This window comes from Lytechinus variegatus, chromosome 3 (genome assembly GCF_018143015.1).
Source record: "Lytechinus variegatus isolate NC3 chromosome 3, Lvar_3.0, whole genome shotgun sequence".
Taxonomy (NCBI): domain Eukaryota; kingdom Metazoa; phylum Echinodermata; class Echinoidea; order Temnopleuroida; family Toxopneustidae; genus Lytechinus; species Lytechinus variegatus.
Genome location: NC_054742.1, coordinates 17,046,244 through 17,068,126, shown reverse-complemented (window position 1 = coordinate 17,068,126; position 21,883 = coordinate 17,046,244). Strand labels below are relative to the sequence as shown.

At 32.4% G+C, this 21,883-nt stretch overlaps 2 protein-coding genes across 5 annotated transcripts in view; both read left to right on the top strand.

Moving 5' to 3' along the window:
• LOC121410359 (glycerol-3-phosphate dehydrogenase [NAD(+)], cytoplasmic-like) overlaps positions 1 to 15,685 on the top strand; it is a 39,623-nt gene extending 23,938 nt beyond the window's left edge. Inside the window, exons 3-10 of one of the 3 annotated variants that reach the window (XR_005969322.1) lie at positions 1,485 to 1,625; positions 4,510 to 4,651; positions 5,834 to 5,946; positions 6,428 to 6,658; positions 7,241 to 7,347; positions 8,629 to 8,721; positions 9,393 to 12,138; positions 13,192 to 15,685. Coding sequence is in view for 2 of the 3 variants with exons in the window: in XM_041602391.1 (XP_041458325.1) it covers positions 1,485 to 1,625; positions 4,510 to 4,651; positions 5,834 to 5,946; positions 6,428 to 6,658; positions 7,241 to 7,347; positions 8,629 to 8,721; positions 13,192 to 13,225 (861 nt within the window). In the remaining variant the exon portion in view is untranslated. The remainder of the gene's footprint in view (positions 1 to 1,484; positions 1,626 to 4,509; positions 4,652 to 5,833; positions 5,947 to 6,427; positions 6,659 to 7,240; positions 7,348 to 8,628; positions 8,722 to 9,392; positions 12,139 to 13,191) is intronic. The other 2 variants (XM_041602392.1, XM_041602391.1) reach the window with 2 other exon arrangements.
• A 3,695-nt stretch (positions 15,686 to 19,380) lies between these two features.
• The window catches only part of LOC121410358 (transmembrane protein 245-like), a 32,494-nt gene continuing 29,991 nt past the window's right edge, over positions 19,381 to 21,883 (top strand). Inside the window, exon 1 of one of the 2 annotated variants that reach the window (XM_041602390.1) lies at positions 19,381 to 20,107. In XM_041602390.1, coding sequence (XP_041458324.1) covers positions 19,607 to 20,107 — 501 coding nt within the window. In that variant the 5' untranslated portion in view covers positions 19,381 to 19,606. The remainder of the gene's footprint in view (positions 20,108 to 21,883) is intronic. The other variant, XM_041602389.1, reaches the window with a different exon arrangement.

The window sequence follows — 21,883 nt, the reverse complement described above, 5'->3', positions numbered from 1 at the left end:
AACTTGATTGTGCAACTAATAATGTTTAATAATATTAAGATATGTACAAATCATCAATACAATAGCATTTGTTCCCCCAAGAAAGTATTAAGAACTTCTTACAGGGTACTTCCAATGTATTTTGATTGTGTCCGTCCGTGATGGAAAATATTAGCAATTCTCTCAGAAGTTTGATATTGGTTAAGAATTCAATATGCTGAACATAGAAGCTAACATACCCGAGTGTTAGTTGCATTAACAATTATTGGTCCATGTTCAGCTGTTTAGATAGATTCAATAAAAATGTACAAAAATTCTAAAAACCACATTTCTATCATGTCCGTCCGTGTTATGGCACATGTTTGTAGGTAACCATGGCAACAAACTTTTTTCATCATTCAGCATACTTTGTCCTACATGTACCCTTCACTACAAAACACAAAGGAACGTTGTTCATCTTATTCCTAATTTGTTACAAGCCTTCAAAACTTTCAAAATCTATCAAATGTCCGTCCGTGTGAACCGATCACGCTCTCAGGCTTCTGGATCAGTGGCCAATTTTCTAGCTAGTGTTTTCAAAAAGAGAACTGAACTTGTCTTTATTCAAGATAAGTTAATGTTTGATTTTTTTCAGCATGATAGAAGAAGTCCCTGCATAGTTATAGTAGATCAGGGATTATATTCAGATTTTTTGGTAAAACCAAAGGTCAAAGTCAGAAATTTTGATTTATTTGTGAGAGGCTTTTGTAAAATTATTTATGAATGATTTGTTCATTACAACTCCACATTTACTTTTTAAGTTTTTACTCATAATTTATTTCTTATTACAATAACTTCCATTGATATTAATTGTACATTTTGCAGCACAAGCTCAAATACTGCCTATAATAGAAACAAGTTTTACTGTATGAAGAGTCATAAATGGCGGTATAAAAATTTCACCAGCCCCCCCGCAAAACAAATCTTCACTTGTCTCACTGTTAAAGATAAATACATGTATTTTTGTGGATCAGTTTAACAGTGACACAAAAAAGGACTAGAAACTTTGCAGATAAATGATCAATGTAAACAATTGACAGTTCATAAAAGTTACTTTTTCATAAACTTACTTAAATTAATTAGGTTTATAACAAGGAACACCATCAAATTTACCTGACCTATCAGTAATTTTTTTGTGGATTTTTCATATACCGGGTAGTCAGGTTACATGATTGCCCAATTATTCATTTCAAGTAAGACATAGGAAAGCTTTCATTAATGCTATAGCCTTAACAGCCAAAAAGTTGTTCATTTGAACAAGATGACGAGAAGCTTAATGTCCTCCTTGAGGTACACGAATATAGAGGATCAATGCCTTATTAAGAGACACAGATTTTTGGACTCAGGATTACAAAACTATTGCTCCACCTCCTGAATCAAATATGTGTATCTCATATTGATAAAAGAAATACATGTATTTTATTCCATTTAAAAATGTTTTTCTCCATTTCTTTTCTCATTATTAGGTTGCAGTTCCTGAAGTAGCTGAAGCCGCGAAGGGAGCCAGGTTACTAATCTTCGTACTACCTCATCAATTTGTACCTAAGGTTTGTGAGTCATTGAAGGGGAAGATAGACCCAGATACCATTGCAATCTCTCTTATTAAGGTGAGTAACTTTTTTTAAAACGCCGTCCTATAGACGTATTATGGTATCCTGCTCGGTGTCTGTCCGTTAACTTTCCCTTGTAAAAGCAATAACTACAGTTTGACTTAATAAAGCTCATATAATTTGGTGTGTATGATACTAGCATGGATCCCAGGAAGCCTATTGACAAAATCATATCATTTTTTTTAATTTTAGTGCATTTTTTGGCAACCCTGCTTCTTAAATCTGAAGTAAGCCACCGCATATCCCGCAATATGAAGAGTGAAATTAGGGTTTCTGCTGGGATTTTTGGTGACAGTGCCCGAGTATATTGTATTTAGTGCGTGTTGCAGTGGTAATTGCACTCAGTGGCTGTGCTAGCGTGCTTGACGTTAGCTGTCAGCTGCGATTTATTCAAATTTTCATAGAATAAAATTTTAACTGAGTTTTTATCAAATCAAAATTTAAAATAAAAATTATGAAAAGGATTCCTTTAAGTGCAATTTTTTTTCAAATATGATAAATTTCATCCTTCCTTATAAAGCTATTAAATTTGATTGACAAAATTAATGTCCAGTTAAGTTAATACCTAAGATACAATTTAAACACTAAGCATTAAATGGACAACAATCATTTAACAATAACAATGAAGAAAAATAAATAGCAACTGAATAAACAATGTTAAACATTGAATTAATTTGTAGACAAGCAGGACAAACTGCGATGAAAAACCATGTGCTGAATCATGGGGGAAAAATGGCTATTGAAAACTGAAAATAGCTCTGGTAAAATGAAAAATTGCTCTCAAATTTGTTTTCAAAATGGCTCCCAAAAAAATAAAAAAGTAATTTCAGCACTGATCTGCCAGAGGGCTGTACATGTACAGGTCTTGAATTAATCCAAGGCCATCAAAAGCCATGATCAGTAATGTTCTTTTGATTGACCTCATTGTCTCTCTCATTGGCCTATGAATTTTTTTATAAATTAGAACTATAACTAGAATTTAATTCGTCATGCGGACGAATTAGGTGGTCTGTCTTTATTCTCGCCATCATGATCACTATTACCATGTTCAATAAAGAAATGTGGAAAAGTGGCCTTATCCTAAAAGTATGTGATGGTTAGGCTTCTCTATGGTGTTATTCTCAGGGTCTAATGCCCCCTGATAATTTAGACACAGAAATCAGCATGGAAGTAAATACAGCAATGATTACCCCATGGAATGTACATTTTTTGAGATTCATATACATGTTTCTTATTCTGCAGTGTTTTTCAACTCTGAGAAGAAAAAAAGCATTACAAATAAACATTGTACAGTAGGTATCAAAGTGAATCATTATGTAATTTAATAGCTGTTCATTGTTTTCATGGGTATTCCATTTATGTATGTTATAGGACGAACACATTTTTTGAAGGAAAGCTTATATCATGAATGATATGGGGGATCATTATGAAATTTTATAACTGTACAAGCTCTCAAACTTGTACTCATATGTATATTGTCTTGGAGGTATATTTTCCTTAAATATGGATGCTCATGTCCATGATTCAACCATTGCTTTAAGAGCTAAAATGGACTTCAGACTTGCATACAAAGTTATAATTATCATTTTAGCATACTCTGATTTTCCATTATTTGACTTTGATCACATCTGTTGGTACCATATTCACACAAACAAATGTGCATAAAGGTTTTGTCTGTTTGTTTTCCTTTATATGAAACTGCAGATGATAATTTGAAATGAAAAAGTGAACAACAGGTACTCCATAGCATTCATATGGTGTTTGTTTTGTTGTTTTTGTGACATGAAAATAATTCATACATGTACGTTGGTTATAATAAACTCCATCTGCAAGTGTTTACTTGAATTTTTTGTATGAATCAATCCATTGACTTCATGAAATTAGATGGATTAGAAACTCAGTTCAAGTCAGTGAATATATTGATAAATTAAACATTTCTTGCATACATCATTTCCATTAGAAATATGTATTATTTAGCTAGTTTGATTCCTTTGAGAATCAAAGTAAGGCACTATGACATTCTTTACATTTGAAAAGAGAAAAACAAAATCAGAAGTAGGCCTATCTAATTATTTTTTTAATTGATTGTACACTTGCTAACATGAAAGCACTGAGTGGAAAGTTTGATTTACATGAAAATGTAATAATTCATGTAAAATGCAAGAAAATTGACATTATGTTCAAGTAAAACATATACATGCAGGTACGTTGATATTATGGGAGTAGAATATTGTCATTCATGAATTTTAGGAAGTGTATTTTAAGTAACTAATGATAACTTTGATAGTTTTTTTTTTTTTTTTTTTTTTTTTTTTTTAATTATGTGTTTTATTGGTATTCAAAATCACATATAATCACAATATTTACAGGTAATTGAAATGATAACTTTGATAGTTTATGTCTGGGTGTTATATGATGAAGAAACATAAATAACCATCTTTATTCCTTCCTGAATCGATCAACTAAGATTCAATTTTAATCATACATTCTACACCTTCATGTATGCAACTTTGGTTTTCAAGTGAGCACTATGCATTTCATTTTTTTTTCAGAAGAAATTTCTCTTGATGTGCAGTGACTTTCAATACATGCATGTGCATCTCTTGAAGAATAAAAATTGTTTCATAATTACATTACATGTATGTGTGATAAGTTAGGGTGCTTGAGATTCCAATGCCCCAATTTCTAGTGGCTTTCTGTTAATGGATTTTTTTTTAATTCAATGGACATAAATCAACATTGGGGGAACAAATTCCTGAGTAAAAATTTGTTGAATTAAAACACTGTTACAATCACTTTTTATCCTGGGTATCTTATTTTCTTGTTAGATTTTAAAGTTTTGGGAAATTACTATATTAATATATTTTCCACCTTTAATCAGGGTGTACATATCAAGGATAATGGATTAGAATTAATCTCAGAGATGATTTCATCCTACCTTGGAGGAGTACATTGTCATGTTCTGATGGGAGCTAATCTGGCACCAGAGGTAGCTGCTGAGAAGTTCTGTGAGACAACAATTGGTAAGATGCACATTGTATTATACATTCTATCCACATTCCACATTGGGACTTTGGTTTGTGTGGGTCACATCAAATTCATATTAAAGGGGTATTTCATACTGAAACTATATGTATGTAAATGGATAGACTAAAATTCACAGAACAATGTGCTGAAAATTTCATCAAAATCTTATAGCAAATAAGAAAGTTATTGTATTTTAAATTTTAGCAATATTTTGTGAAAACAGGTACTTCACATGCACACTGTCTTGAATATTCTTTGGATGGGCTGATGATGTCACATCCCCATGATTTTTCATATAAGTGTGAATGATTTGTCTCCCTTATGATAAAATATGTTGCAGCAATGAATATCTAATATGCATTATTTAGTTGTCAATCCAACAGTTTTAGTTCGGGGGGGGGGGGGTTAATAAGCATAATTTCATGTAATAAAATGCAAAAGAACAAGTGACATCAGTTTGTTCATTGAATATTCATGAAGACATGCACAGACTTGTTTCACCCAAATAATGCAAATCTTTAACATGTCATAACTTTCTTATTCCTTGTCCGATTTTGATCAAATTTTCAATGCTTTGTCTGATTTTTTTTTATCTGTTCAAATCATACCCCTTCAAGCTTACATTGACTAGGATTATTATATTCACAATGTGTATTATCATAGGGGCTGTTTCATAAAGCTGAAATTTTTCATGACTTTGTGGCTGACTTTGCTAAAGGAGATAAAGTTTCTGTGGAGTTTTAAATCTTGATCAGATTTGGTTATATGATAAAACTTGCATCATGATACTCCTTATCAACAGGATCTTCATAGATACAAAGATCACAATAATACAGAGAAGCCAAAACAATTGTGAATAAGATTGCATCAATATGAACAGCTTTATGAATAACTACTAGAAGGCAGAATGGTATACTAACTTCAAGCCTTTGTCCAACCATGGGTGAAGGGTGACTCATTTCTAGGAGTTCCATTGCCATGAGGTATTACTACCAAATCAAAGATGATATTTTGGATGAATTCACCATATTTTATACTTCATCCTTCACCATGACACTTGTTCAGGGGAATAGTTAAAAATGTTATAAAGAGTTTAATTAAATCATATCTCACCTTTGCTCTTAATCTCCAATTGTCAGTAGAGCTAGAGATATATTTTGTCTTTGTTATTATCACAGGTTGCAAAGATAAAGCAAAGGGTATTCTGCTCAAGAAACTCTTTGAAGCAGAGTACTTCAGAGTGGTAGTTGTGGAAGATGAAAACACAGTGGAACTGTGTGGAGCATTAAAGGTAAATTGAAAGGAGCTAGATGATTCCATTTTAACTAATTATCATGCATTGAATGGGATGTTGGGAGTATACTTCAACTTCATAAACATTTCCTTCCTTTCTTCACTGACCTGGAAAACTAATTAGATGTAATTCTGCATACAGTAACTATGGTGTTGGTTAGTTTCATTAATATTAAGAATAAATTTAAAGGTCCGGGTGCCCAGCCTTCAAAAGGCCATTGGCCTGTGTGTGCTTGCTCCCCCACATTCTTATACCTCCTCACTATATATCTTTCTTTATTTGTACTTTTATTTGTATACAGTGTATATTGATTTTCCAGTTTAGATTGTATGTTGTGTATTTAATGAGAATGTGAACCATTATGAATGAAAGAGTGAATAATTAGTTTTGTTGATATATCTGCAAATATAATATCATTTTTGAAACCCAGAGGAAAATAAAGATAATACTTTGGATTTTGTTTATCTTATTTTGGTAGAATATTGTAGCAGTAGGTGCTGGTATAATTGATGGTCTGAAGCTAGGTGATAACACTAAAGCTGCTATTATCCGTCTTGGTCTAATGGAGATGGTATCCTTTGCTGAGACGTTCTATAAAAATGTTGACAAGGCAACCTTCCTTGAAAGCTGTGGTGTTGCTGATCTCATTACAACATGCTATGGAGGCAGGAATAGAAGGGTTTCTGAAGCCTTTGTCTTGACAGGAAAGGTACTGAATCCACAACAAGATACTATTTATGACATATCCTGTAGTATGTAAAATTTGACAAACAATATTTCATGATTTTATTTTACAATGAGAAACCACAAGAGTCATTAACTTTATGATATGTCATGGAGTAAACATTTTCCTACTTTTTCAGTCACAAAATTTGTGAAAACTATCAAGAAAATGTTAAGCTGATTGATTTCTTTCTGTTGATATCACTGAAAAAATATATAGGAGCCAGAAGATGTCACTTGCAACATTTGGAGATATTATTTTGTTTGTAAATTTTCTCCATGTATTTTCTATGATGATTGTAAGAGATATCAATTTTGTACATTTTTTTATAGAAATATGTCATCATTGAGTAAAGCTTAGTCAGTATGAATGGTATGATTTTTTTTAACTGCAGTGTAAGATTAAAACTTGCTCTTTCATCAGTATTATCACTGGAATAGAAAGACAATGTCCCATTAACTTTCAATGTTCTTGAATAGTAGTAAAAATATTAGTATTAAAAAACTTTACTCTTTATATGGGATTATGATATTGTTACTTTCTGATTTGTTCCTTTTCATTCTGCAGACAATCGAGGAGCTTGAGAAGGAGATGTTGAATGGTCAGAAGCTTCAAGGACCTCAAACAGCTTTTGAAGTTCATCAGATGCTGAAAGAAAAGAATCTAACCGACCAGTAAGTTTAGCCACGATTCTATTAGACTAGCAGTATATGGAATTCTAGTTGGCTGTTTGAGTGAAAGGAATGAGAAGACAGAACATGTGGGAAAATCAAAACTTGAGAAACCTGTTGCCCTGTAATAAGATTGTAATATCATACACGACCAGTGTGATGCTGTCACTTCATAATTTATCCTTCCCAAGGAAACCCAATATCTCTGCTTTAATGTTATATAGTTAATTTTATTGATTTATTTAATTAATTGCAAATCATTTGGAAACAGTACTGACCTTCCTTCCTGATAGTGCTTGGCAATATTTCATTATTATGAAAATTGCAATATTCAATATTTAAAAATATATTGAATTTTTGATAATGGTTTCATTATTATGTTGATATATCGCAGTAACATTATGTGCCCAAAATATTGTTGATTATGAACAGTTAATTACTATTTATTTACCACAAATGCTGCTCTTTATTACTTTACACCAACTCAGAACTTTGTAAGTTAGTACTCAAATGCCTGCTTTTTATGGACAAGTAACAATGAAAGTCTTTCTGTCATATACCCCTTTCCTGCTCTCATAGAATTGCAGCTTGTAATGAAGGTTTATGTTTCAGACTCAGTGATATATTGTGATATCAGCGCTGTTTCGATGGCTATAATCCACTCTTGATATCAAATATAGAACAGCAGAAATTTTGGTCAATGTATTGTTTGTATCTCTTTTGTGTACTACAGTTTTATGCTTAAATAATTTGAGTCCATAACAAAGTCTTCAATTTTCTGCAATCTGGACAATCATGCATAGCAAATTTCTTTGAGACTTAGCAAACAAATGGGGTTTTTTAAGTGAATATGAGCAAAATATTTTTTTCTATTATATCGGGTAATGTGTTGTCATTTCAATAATATATTATTATGACTGAATTAGGGGATAATTTTGCAGGGATATTTAATACGTCCTCTGTGTTCACCCAATACTCATGAGATTTGGTACACACATTGGTTCTGGTGTAAAGACATGCAAGGCACATTCATTGCCATGTTAGCTACATATCATGGCAACAATTAAGGGTAAAACCTCTGAGCTATTTGATGAATATCTACCAAAGTCTTTATTTAATTTAAGTTTACCATATCTGGGTTCCACATTTACATTCAAAAGATGAGAAATGATTCTTATGAAAGAAATTTGTGGGAGATTGGAATGTGGGATGTTCACAGCTTGTTTGAGTCACCTGTTGATATTGAGCTGTGATCAAATATTTTTTTTTCTGTTCTCCTTGCAGATACCCTCTGTTTACCGCCATCTACAATATTTGTTACGAAGGCCTTCCAGCAACTAAGCTGATAGAATCTCTTCATGATCATCCAGAGCATATGTAATGATAATCATTATTCATAATTATTATCCACCTTATGTCATCCCCAAAACCAGCTTTTATTCTTCAATCCATACCCATATCCTGACTAGTTTTGCCATTCAAAACAGACCTGCTTTTGTATTTCAAGTTCAGATATATTTCATACATGGCATCAAGTAGAAAAAAAAGAACTTCATTGTATTGCTTCTCTCAAACAAATCTTTGAATGCAGCTAATTCCACAAGGTTTCACATGTCCAGTTTTGCCATTTTCTGCTTTCATTTTCATTAAAGTGGGTACCATCATCATTTTTAGAGAACAATAAAACTTGGGGATTATAGGCAGCAGATGGCTTCCTGCTATAAATCAAGGTGTTTTTTTAAAGAACATTGTCCCTTGCATTGGATCCCCCCTTTAATGATCTTTACAGTCTGCATTCATTATTACTCTGAATAGGATGACATAACCAATATAACAAATCATGTTTTTTTATTACTGAAATAGGGATAAGTGATGTTTTGAATAAATCACTAATTTAACAAGTGTGTGAACATTTAAAGAGTGATTTACCTCCAAAGGAATTTGCTTCCCTCTACCCAACTCATTTAATGAACTTCCACCCATTTTTTGGAGATTGTCTAATATTTTATGTTTAATGTTCATATTTACTTGATTCTTTTCATTTGTAGTTAGGATACAAGAGGTGTAATTACACCTGGAAAGAATTTTAATCCTAAGGTGATGTTACACATAGTAATATTTGTTCTTGAGAACGTGACAATCTGTAGTGACCACACAGAAACATTGTGTGCGCTAACAGTGGCAGTGATGCCTAATGTTACAACCATGCATTACTTTCTCATTGAAATAAATGTTTCTACTCAACAATCTGAAAAATATGACTGGGCTTACTGTTAGCACTCTGTTAGGCTAACACCGTTTCTGTGCGGCCGGCACTGGTGTTTGGAATGTTTGTGGTGTTTTCCCATGGCTGACTAATGAATGTTAACAAGTCGTTATGAATCTTGAACTGGTTTGTTTCTTGTTTGTGACTTTACCTTGAATCAGAAATGGTTTGATGGTAGAGTCACTGCAGTGAAAACAGCATAACATTATGTAAGATTCAAATCTCAAGATCACTAGTTACTAGATTCTATCTGACCTTTTTTCATTTACAGAGTGTGCATGCAATCTGAAATCTTTAAATTTACATTAAACTTTTTTTTTATTTTTTAGTATTATTTGTACTAAACAAATGAAGGATATTACTTGATATTTAGACATCTTAATTTAATAATTATGATGATTATAGGATCATTTATATAGCACAGCTTCTATTCATTTACTCTACTGCAATTAATATGATAACATCTTTATATAAGGTAATGAAAATATGGAAGATTACTTAATGAAATGTTATAATACCCTGGCATAAAGACACATTTCATTATCGGGGGGGGGGGGGGGGGGGTCTGTTTTATCAGTGCAAGTTGAGTTTTGTCTTTTTATATTCTCTTATGCTAGCCATTGTGGATCCATATTGTGTGCAGTTATCATTCCTGTTAATGTATGAAGCATTATCTACCCCTCCTTCCTCAGCTACCAGCGTATATGCAGTGTGTCATTTTTATAAGATGAGAAATACCCTTAACACCCTCAAATGTAATCTTATTTTTTTCAAAACATCAAACAGAGATATGCCTTGCTTGTCTGATGCTTTTGGAATTCAAATTCTGATGATATAATATTATGTGTACTTGAATATCCTTGTGAACCTAAAGATTTATTTGATATTCCCAATTTCCAGCATGTTTTTTTGTATTCACTGTGTCGCTATTTTTGTAATTAAAAAACAAGTTACAAATATTAATCGTCATATATCCAAATACAACTTTAGCTGATGGAAATTAGATTAGATAGAATGATCTTGTGCCAAAGAACATATTCCAGATGTTTGTAAGGTCATGTATAACTTAATGAAAAGTTATCAGGATGGACTTCGTATGGCATTACCTTTTGCAGTACTGGTAGCCCTTTATAACCTTTCAGAAGACTGTCTTATGCACAAATTCATATTATGAAACTGTACTGTTTTATACGATAGTAAATGTGTGTAACAATACAATACAAGGTGACCAAATTAAATAAATTTGAAGGTTATATGTAAATCTCTGTAGAGACTGTGATAAAGTTTGAAAAATAGTAACATCAATTTTTAATTAAAGCAGAAATATACAATTTACAAAGCAACTCTTCTCAAACCAAAAGATTCTGACTGATTCATATTGAATGTATTTACGACTTTTATAAGTATGAACTTTAAATGGTTTTGTTTTTATTTGAAGTTCAATTCACATGTGAAGATAGGTTGTTGGAGTTTTTCTCTGTCATCTTTTCCTTTAGCATGATTTTCCAATGGTTGCCATATATAGGTTTATCCCATTTAACTATGTAAATATTAAAATATAATATCCTCTAATTTGTTTAACAAGAAAAATTATTCTTTGAAATTTAAAAGGGGATCATGCATTGCCAGTGGTAATGAGAGATACATTTGGAATCAAGATTGAACAAAAAATGAAAGCCATATTAATTACAGGACTATGATCCTTCAAATCACATTGCAAATATCAAGAATTAGAGACCATATCAATGTACTTCAGCTATTGTCTCTATTTTTTAATGTCTATATAAAGTGTGTTTTTGTAACACATGAATGTGTGCAGATTATTATTGGGGATAGAAACAAGTAATGCAACTGTTTGAATAGTGCGAGTTGGAAGGCTTTTTAAAAAATCTTACTTAGAGATAATTTAAGTATTTTTTTTTACTTATATTTCTAAAATTCTGAATCTCATATGTAGTAACAGTTCAGTATCTTAAGTTCAAAAAGTAAATTTATGGAAGAAAGTTAGTTCTTTGTTTCCAAATGTTGATAATGATTTTAATTCATACCATGAGCATGCCTTGACACGATTTTGAAATTTTCACAGAATTTGTTAAACAAATTAGTGTGTTTTGAAATATGAATTGATTTATTTTGTACTGCTCATGGATAAGTGATTTTTTTAAAATGTGTATTCATATTAGAAGACTTATGAATTAAAAGACACATTATTGTATGATGGAGACATGGTTGTTTTTATTTGTGGAGTCATTTTTAAATGATCACTAATTTTTCATATGACAATCGCACTGCAGTAATTCCTCACACTGTACTAACCCACCCTTAGACCATTAAATCTACTCTTAAACCTTACCATAACCCAAAGGTATGTCATCATGACTGTAGTTTTGATTATATGCCACCCTGACTATTTCTAGTTACCAAAGGATGTATTGGATCATTTGTTTGAATGAGATATTAACCATAAATCATTCTATCAAGGCTTGTAAAAGGCATGGAGTGGTCATGTGATAAATATACATTATCAGGTAAGGCATATCTTTTTATCAATTTTTCTTTCAGCAGAAATCAAATTTCACATTTGCATTTTATAAATCTGCTCTTCAGCTGAAAACATGTCTTGTAATATCACTATTTATTATTGCATGGCGACTTCCAAATCATGTCAAATTTCCAATAGTAACCATTCCTCATATGTTTACCTTTCATTCTTTTACACCCTTACCCATTTCTGTTTGTCATTCGTTAATATATCCTAATGTAATATCATTCAATATTCCATGTAAGTTATATATTTTTTTCTTTCTTCCACTGGATATAATGTAACCATAATTTGCACTTGAAAGATAGTATTAATCTTTGTTTTCATTTATGAATTTGTGGTGTAAGGGAAGTAATATGTATTTACAGCCAGGGAAATCATGAAAAGTATTGAAATTGTAAATATTTGGCAGTAGCCCATACAAAGTAGATCAATGGCCTATCATGAGCTGAGCTACCAAGTATTGTACTACATGTAGATTATGTGCTTGATAATAATTTAAATTATCTTAAGGGTGTTTGTGTTTCACCAAGACAGGAAGTCATGAGGTCAAAAACACCTTGAGGAGGGAAAGTCCAGTAATAGTATACTAACGATAAATTATTAGTCAAGTAAACTTGCCATGATGATAAATTATGACATTACAATAGGGAATATTACCTTAATGTCTGAGAAAAGAAAATGTTGGTAAATCACATGGACTATGATTTTTTTTCTTCTTAAAATAGCACCATTTTCTCTCAGACAGTTGTCCTGATCCCAGCAATGATATATGTAGAAATCAACGTATTGCACTTTTCTGCAATTATAACGAGGTATTGGCATGTCACTTTATGCAAATCTGAAAAATCCACAGCATGGATTGATACTGTTGCATGCCTTCTTACAGGAATGCTGAGAGATTTGTGGGCTTCCATTTTGCTGGGTTGCTCCTCTTATATCCTTATCATTTGGATATCCCTTCTCCCATTAGAATAAAAAATTACAAAAGTACAATTTAATTTTGACGTTTTTTTTTCTTAAATTTCATTTGTGTTAGGTTTGAACCGAAGAAGTCTGGAGCTCGCCTGTAAAGCTGATGACTGACTCAAGCCACTTGTGCTTTCACTCAATAATGTTGAACACATTATATTGATCTCTATTTTTTTTCTTTACTTGGAAGAATATTTTAGTTATTCCCAATGCGAATATGAGGTTTTAGCAGTAAACCTGTTGGTGATTTCTTAGACAGGTATATTGAATGAGTGGTGTTCTTGTATCCATTTTAGAAAGTGAAAATAAAAACTGGTTCTGGAAAATTAGGTTAATCTTTGATTTTTCTTTATATTTGAACTGAAATATGTTGTATCTTGGTTTGGAAAAGAATAATATCAATAGATCTGTCTTGCAGATTGGATTTGATGAGATTAATTGATTGCTGTATCATTATGTTTTATATATGAGGAAATATATATAAGTACAACGATTCCCATTCTTCTTTAGATTTTTCTCACTTTAAGAAATGCAAAGATGCTTTTTATCTTTCAATAATTGTTCTTTGTTTATAGCTTTGATTACTCTTAGTGTTATTTTTTTAGTCTTCTGTTTCTGAGTTTTCTTGTATTCACTGGAGAATATTATAATTTAAGGATTTAATGTTGGTTGGTAGCGGGTATAAATCAGACTGCTGATCTGCATTCCAAAACCTGTAGGATGATAGATATAAACTGAATGACATTGATGTTAACAATGTCCTCATTGTAAATTGGGATTTGTAACTAAGATTTCATTTACCCTTAAAACCAAACATAATTAGTATTCTACATTGTAAATGAAATCACCAATTATTGTTTTTTAATTATTGTTAATCAGTATTACCTTCCAGTCTTCCTGCAAGAGTAATAATATTGTAACTTCTGAATTCTGAACTTTAGAAAATTTATATGAAAAGTAGATAGTTACGCAGTAAGATGATGATCAATGGATTGAAATTTGACTTTGCTTTTGAAAACATGAAATATAATTGAAGTTTGAGATGTGTTGAAAGTAGCTTGTATCGATATTTAGAAAAACAGCAATTATTTTATTAATGTGAAATCAATATTGAATTCCTCAATTTATTTGATAAATTAATGGAATCCACTAGTATATACCAACTGTAGTTACTGAAGTTAATCAAGGGTAGCGTTACTTGGGTTAGGGCTCTCTACACGTTCCCCTTTTTTTCAAGAGATGAAAAAAAGGAGAAATTTGAAAGAAGTATGCAAGAGATTTCCCTATTTCTTATTCCAACAAAGATAATCAGCTCACCTTCATGTCAAAAGTACAGTCTACTATAAGTCATATTTCATGAAGGCAGAGCAGATATTAAGAATCATATCAAGTGTAAGTACAATTTCATGTTTCAAAGTTATATTTCACCATGATTTCAGGTTTTGGATAAAATATAATGAAATTTGTAAAGAGGGTTGTCAAATGTTAAATCGGATCATTGTAGAATTACAGGTTGCTTAGTCAAGGTCAACTGTCACTTTGTTATGGTCAATAAACTTTGATATTGATACTTTATTTCAGTATATTATTAATTTTTATATTCAATTGAAATTGTATATAAGCGCAATCAATATCACAAATTAATATCAAAATCAAAGGTCATTTCAGGTGAAAGAAATATGGTTATGTAATTTCTTTCAATGGGTATACAAGTGTGCACATGTATATTTGAAGAAAAAAAAACTTTTACAGAAGTGACTTTTTCTGTTTTATATGCATATTTAGCGCTCATGATTCACTTATTTGACTATTCATGTGCTCCAATAATTTTGGTGTTTGACCAAGCTTCTTTTATCATTCTGCATTTCAAGAAACTGAATCATTGTCTTTGTGGCAATAACAAATTGTTGTTAATACAAAACAAGTGAAGTAAAAATGGTTACATTTTCTTTAGTATTACACTTTTTCATAATTAGGGTATTCAATTTATATTGGACATTTATTCATATACCATCTTTTAGGAATTTGTTGTAGTTATTTCCTTCATAATGGGGGGGGGGGGCTGAAATTACATTCATTCATAAACTATTGAATTATGTTACTGCAAGGAACAATACCCTAATTTCTGTATGGTGTCCGTTGTTGAAAGTGTACTCTATGTTGACAAAAAGCACAAACAATGCATGATTTAGAAACTTTATTCAAAAGTTTATATTTATGACATTTCAAGTGTTGTACTTATTAACAAAGGGTTTTACTTTTTTGTCGGAATAAAGTTTGTATTCTTCATCCAACCTCATGACAAAAAAATGTATTCACAAATTTCTAGAATTTTCTTTTTTTAATGACTAGTAGTGTATAAATCAATTTCAAACAATATTTTTAATTATTTGTATATAATTACTCTATGATTTATAGATTTGACTTTTATAAGATTTGTAATTCTTTTGATGTGATGTTTTCTTGCCAAAATTGCAGACCATGATTATATTCCAATTCATAGAAGACATTGATTTGTATGTCAGCATATGATTTCATTAAATAGTAGTGTGTGAACCATATACCCTGTGAAATCTGTCCTCCATCATGTGATGTACTTTTGATTCAGATAGATATCTTGAATATTTTGTTGAATAATTGATTGGTTAATGGATGGGATAATGGAATGTTGATTGGTTGAATGTTGTATTGGTGTTTGATTAGATATTTTGTTGAATGTGTGATATTTTATTAAATATGTTGTTAAAGATAAATACCAGTTGTGGTAATGATCTCAAAATTAGTTTAAACAGAATCCAATAAAATGACCACCAAAGTGTTTGTATGTATAAATAAAATATATGTGCCAAATGACTCTGGATGAAAATGTGTAATTGCTGAGATATAAGCAAAGTAAGCGCAGAATTTCATCAAATGTTGGGTATTTTTCCAAGCAATAGGTTTTCAGCTAAGATTTCATGATCTCACAAAGATCATCTTATTTCAAGGTAGCAGATTTATACCTATGAAAATATTGTGACAATATTGATTTTAAAGTCTTTCTGATGAAATATATGTTTGCTGCAACCACTTTCTTTTACCTTTAACTATGTATTTGAATGTTTGGTTAAATGTTAATTTGTTATTAAACTGAATGTTTGAATGAATTTATGATTGGTTGATTGAATATTTTTTAAAATCTTTTTTGATTTTTAAAAATTTTTTTTGATTGGTTTATTGAATGATTGATTAAATATATTGATTGAATGTTTGGTTAAAATTGATTAAAATTTGTTTGAATGCGGGTTGTACATTTGCCTGATGGACCCTATTTGTACACTGTAATTCACACTTGATAATAATACTGAATGATGGCTCAAGAAATGTGAAAAGATAATAAGAGATTGATCAGTCGTTATAGGAACTAATTATTTCATAATTATGTTCTTCACTATGATTCCTATTTATGTTCATGCCAATTAAATTTTTGTTATAAATATGCAAGGGCTAGTTTGTAATTATTTTGTCTCTCCTGAACAAAGTTCGGCAGGGACCTAGTAATCACTTTTCCTGTTGGTCTGTTACAAAACTAAAAAAAAGTTTTTGCTCTACTTGCTCTCATTTCTTTAGTTTTTTATCAATTATATTCATATTTAGTACATATGATCCTTGGGTAATACCACATGTGAACCAATGAGAATGAAAGGGTCAAAGGTCATCTAGGGATCAAATGGTATGAGGTCATGTCCATACTTTTATGAAGTTTTTGTGCAACTTGTTCCCATTTCTGCATCAACTTCAATCACACTTGGTTCAAATGATCATTGGGTAATGCCACATGTGTGATGTTGAGGAGGGTAGGGTCAAAGGTCACCTAGGGGTCAAAAGGTCAAGTTTTGTTCATACTGCTCTCATTTCTGTATCTGCATCAATTATGTTTATTCTTCGTACAAATGATCCTTTGGTAATACCACATGTGTCTTACGAGAATGATGGGGTGAAATGATAGGTCATGTCCCATCCTTTTTTTGTCTCCCCCACTAGAGGTGAAGGCGAGACTAAGGGATCCAAATGTCGTCCGTCCATCACAAACATTATGACAAATAACTCTGCAACCGTTTTAGTTACTTTATCAACCAAACTTGGTTGGTAGATGTACTTAGGGGACCTGCATGTAATGCTGCAGTCAGAGGTCATATGGTAAGTTCAGAGGTAATTTTCAGGTCAACGTTAAAGTTTATGTGCACGACTCTTATGACAAATAACTCCGAAACCGTAAGTCACTTTTCAACCAAATGTCAACATTATAACATGCAAGACTCTTATGACACACAACTCTGCAACCACAAGTCACTTTTCTACCAAAACTTGGGTTGCAGATGTACTTAAAAGACAAGTCCACCCCAACAAAAACTTGATTTGAATAAAAAGAGAAAAATTCAAGCATAACACTGAAAATTTCATCAATATCGGATGTGAAATAAGATAGTTATGACATTTTAAAGTTTCGCTTATTTTTAACAAAATAGTTATATGAACGAGCCAGTTACATCCAGATGAGAGAGTCGATGACATCACTCACTATTTCTTTTGTATTTTATTATATGAAATATGAAATATTTGTATTTTCTCGTCATTGTCATGTGAAATGAAGTTTCATTCCTCCCTGAACACATGGAATTCCATTATTTTAACATTTTGTGCTTCAGGCAAGGAGGTCCTAATCGTCAAATTCGTAAAAATTGAAATATTGTATAATTCAAACAATAAAAAAAAAAAATAGTGACATCATCGACTCTCATTTGGATGTAACTAGCTCGTTCATATAACCATTTTGTTAAAAATAAGCGAAACTTTGAAATGTCATAACTTTCTTATTTTACATCCGATTTTGATGAAATTTTCAGCATTGTGCTTGTCTGATTTTTCTCTATTGATTCAAATCAACATTTTTCTGAGGTGGACTTGACCTTTAAGAGACCTGTATATCATGGTGCAGTCAGAGATCACACGGTAATATCAAAGGTCATTTTATTATTATTAAAGACTACGTGCAAGACTCTTATGACATATAACTCTGCAACCGGATTCATTTTTCATCAAAACTTGGGTTGTAGATGAACATAGGAGACCTGCATATCATGGTGCAATCAGAGGTCATAAAGGTCAAAGGTCGTATTGAGGTTATTGTTATGACATAACTCCGCAACCGTAGGTCACTTTTGAACCAAACTTTGGTTGTACCTGTACTAAGGAAACCTGCATGTTATTGTGTCCAGAGGTCACATGGTATAGGTCATTTTGAGATCAACATAAAAGTTTATGTGCAAGACTCTTATGTTATTCAATCCCAGTTATTTTGCAATGAACTTTTGATACGATTCTGTTGCATGCCCTCGCAAATCACAATATTTCTGGTTAGTGTCACAAGTGGGTGAGACACAACATCGCTTATGCCTTGTTTCAACATTTTGTACAATTTGCTGTCATTTTTTTTATATCTGCAGCAATTGTGTTTAGATTTGGGTAATAACACACATGTTCTTGAGGATGATTAGGTCAAAGATCATTTAGATGTTAAAAGATCATATTTCATTATTCATGAAATCAGACGACTTGTGGTTCATGACCACCATGTTAAAATTATTTTGGGTTGAACCATATACTTTTATTAGTTCAAGATTGATGTTGGAATCACAATTGCATTTCCTAGCTGTATCTGATACCTTTGATGTGGCATGGAGGTCCGCGATCACATCCATGACGCTTGTATAGGGGGTCAATTTAGGGAATACTTGTCAAGGGTACCGTTTTGTTTCCAATACTTCTAAGGGTAGGGTTTCACACGTCATACTTGTTAAGGGTGCATTTTCAGAACATGGAAAATACTTGTTTAGGGTGCTTTTCGAAACCCCATGGTCACCAAAAGCTTCAGTCTCTGTACATTGGTCGTTTTCACAGAAGTATATATTAGTTATCCTTATTTGGGACCTTGTCTTGACAAGCCTCCCTTGTTTTAAAGGTCTTCTCTTATAAAATGGGAAATTTTGTGTAACTTTTGTCTCCAGAATCCTACTCTGTAAATGATACGATTTATGTAACATTCTCATTGTATGTTTAGCGCTGTCCATTTTTTTTCATCTTGCTATTTATTTTATTATCATTTTTTATTGAATCACCATGCATGAATGTTTTTGTGAAAGGAAGAAATAAATGAACTATGATCTTGTACGCCGTACTGGAGATGATAGTAAATGTCAAATTGTTTAATAAATCCCCAGAAAAGACATAAATTCCTTTCTACTGCTGGGCATTGTGCAGGTGTAATATCAATTTAACACCAATAACTAATTGTCAATACAGAGCATGAAATAACACAATAACAGTCTAGATGCATGAGAAGCAGAAAAATGACTCGTATCATTTACACTGTAAAATACAGACGTCTACAATGCCAAGACTACACACGAGAAATGTAAACAAAGAATTTGCTGCTCGGAAAGATGGCGACTCCCGGGGACCTCCGATCTCCTCTGGATAGTGTGCTAAACTTTGTGCCCCAAGGCCATGAAAAGCACCTCAAGCAGGCTTTCTACAATGCTGCTACGTTTATTCTGATAGCTATCTTAGGAGCTGCTGTTGTTTCAGTTTATTATGTATTCGAAATCTTCATCAAGCCTTTGATGTGGGCTACGCTATGCGGCACGGTTTTGTACCCGTTCAAATACACCCTTCAAAGCACCGCGGCAGGCTGGCTTCAGGGGTTGGAGGACTCCAGCACTCCGCTGATGGTCGGGGCGGTCGCAATCCCGTTGACGTTCCTGAACTTTGCTTCGGAGCAGCTAGGGAGCTTAATTTCTCGTCGATTTAAGATGCTGATAGCCGTCGGAGCTGGCTTACCTGCAGCTTACGTCGTCTATTGGTTCCTTGATTACATATTTCCAGCTGTAAAATTGTTTTTTACATCTTTGTACAATGGCCTGAATATTTTCAGTTCTTTATGGGTAAGTTTTGATGCAACATTTTATTTAAACAAGTCAAAGAAAAAGATTGTAAAAGCCCAATTTTCATTTGTAGCACATTTTTTTTCTGAAAATAAAGAATAAAAAAGGAAAGTAAAGAAAGAAGAAATTATGAAAAAAATGAGCAAAAGAAAGACTTATTTAGTTATTAAGAAAGGGAGATAGAGAGAAAAGGAATGAATGAAACTTGAAAGAAGGAAGGGGGAAAAAAATAAAGTAAGGCCTAGACCATAGACAGCTGGCAGCCGTCTGTTTCGAGGAGTTTTTTAACTTTCGTTTTTAAAATTTCTCGTACAGAGACGGCTCGTTATCGTGCAGCCACCATTAGGGGACTTACAATGCAATATCCCCCCGTCGGGGCTCTTCAATTTTCGTCTTTAATGAATCAAAATTTTGAAAATAAACGCGACAGAAATGCAAATTAATATTCCCTCTTGGCATTAATTGCCAAAAAATGGGGAAAAATCAATTTAAAAGGAACAAAAACAGTGACTTACCTCGGCTGTTGCGCGACTTCACTTCCTGTTTTATCTGGACTTGTAGTATGGTAGGGGGTCCTAAAGCTGCGCGGGTCCTAAAGCTACGCATCGCGCATGCAGTTTTCAATGGCAAATGCGCACTCTGTGTGTGGAACTGTGACTGCAGAGTGATGAACAATTCCTATTAATTTTTTTCTACAGAGGCTGCAGTAAATCTCTAAATGCAGAGAAAACCAACAACTGTTAGGAAGTTTGCTGTTATATTCGCTTTAATTTTATTTTATCCTATAATAATTTGAATATATTTTAGAAATTGAGGCACAGGAAATACTATTTTTTTGCATGATAAATCGAGTGCGTAGCTTTAGGACCCCTTCTACATCGGGCGGCGAAATCAAGAGGTGTTCGAAAAACACGACGGGATTTTCGTATTAGTGAGTTTTGTGATATTTTCTACTTGGCTAATGATCTTTAGAATGTTTGCCACAAATTAGTGAAATATAATTTGTTGAGATATTAAAATTGGGACAGTTTTTATTGTTTGAAAACAAAGTGCGTAGCTTTAGGTCCCCCCATCATACATATCGCGCTAGAACTTTGGTCTCTGTATTTAATGAGTGAAGCCAACAGAGTTCAGCTGAACAACCAACATAACGGAGACCGAAGCTTTTGGTCTAAGTAGGGCCTAGATCTAAAGAAAGAAAAAAAAAGGTGAATGGAAGGATGGAAGGAAATGGATTACCATAATCCCCTTATTATAATTTATATTACCAATTGCAAGAAATAATGCAGCCATCGCCCATTTAGTATGTTCCACAGTTAAAATGAAATCCGTCATTTTCACCAAATTTCTAAGTAAAGGTCTATTCCAATTATGCAAAAATTAACATGGGTTCTTTGAATCCTTGATTTTTTTGCTATCGAGTTTTGAAGTTCACCCATTTGAAAGGTCTCGAGATCACAATGTTGAGTTTGGATGTTGTTTGAAGGTTTGCATGGTTGCATGTACAATTGCAGATGGTCGCATGTCATAAGGTGGTCCAATTTCGCGACAGGGTGAAAATGGTCAAAAATTTTATTATTTGTTATGTTATAGCTATTACCATTCTCTACATAATGAAAAAGTTTTAAGTCTCGAATACAGTTATTTTCCTTAAAATAACTAATTAACAGCTAATTATTACATAGATGTAAATGTGAATTTTGAAATGCATTTTTCTCAAATTGGACCTGCAGCACATAAAATGGTGTCAAAAGTTAATGCAACATTGGATCACCC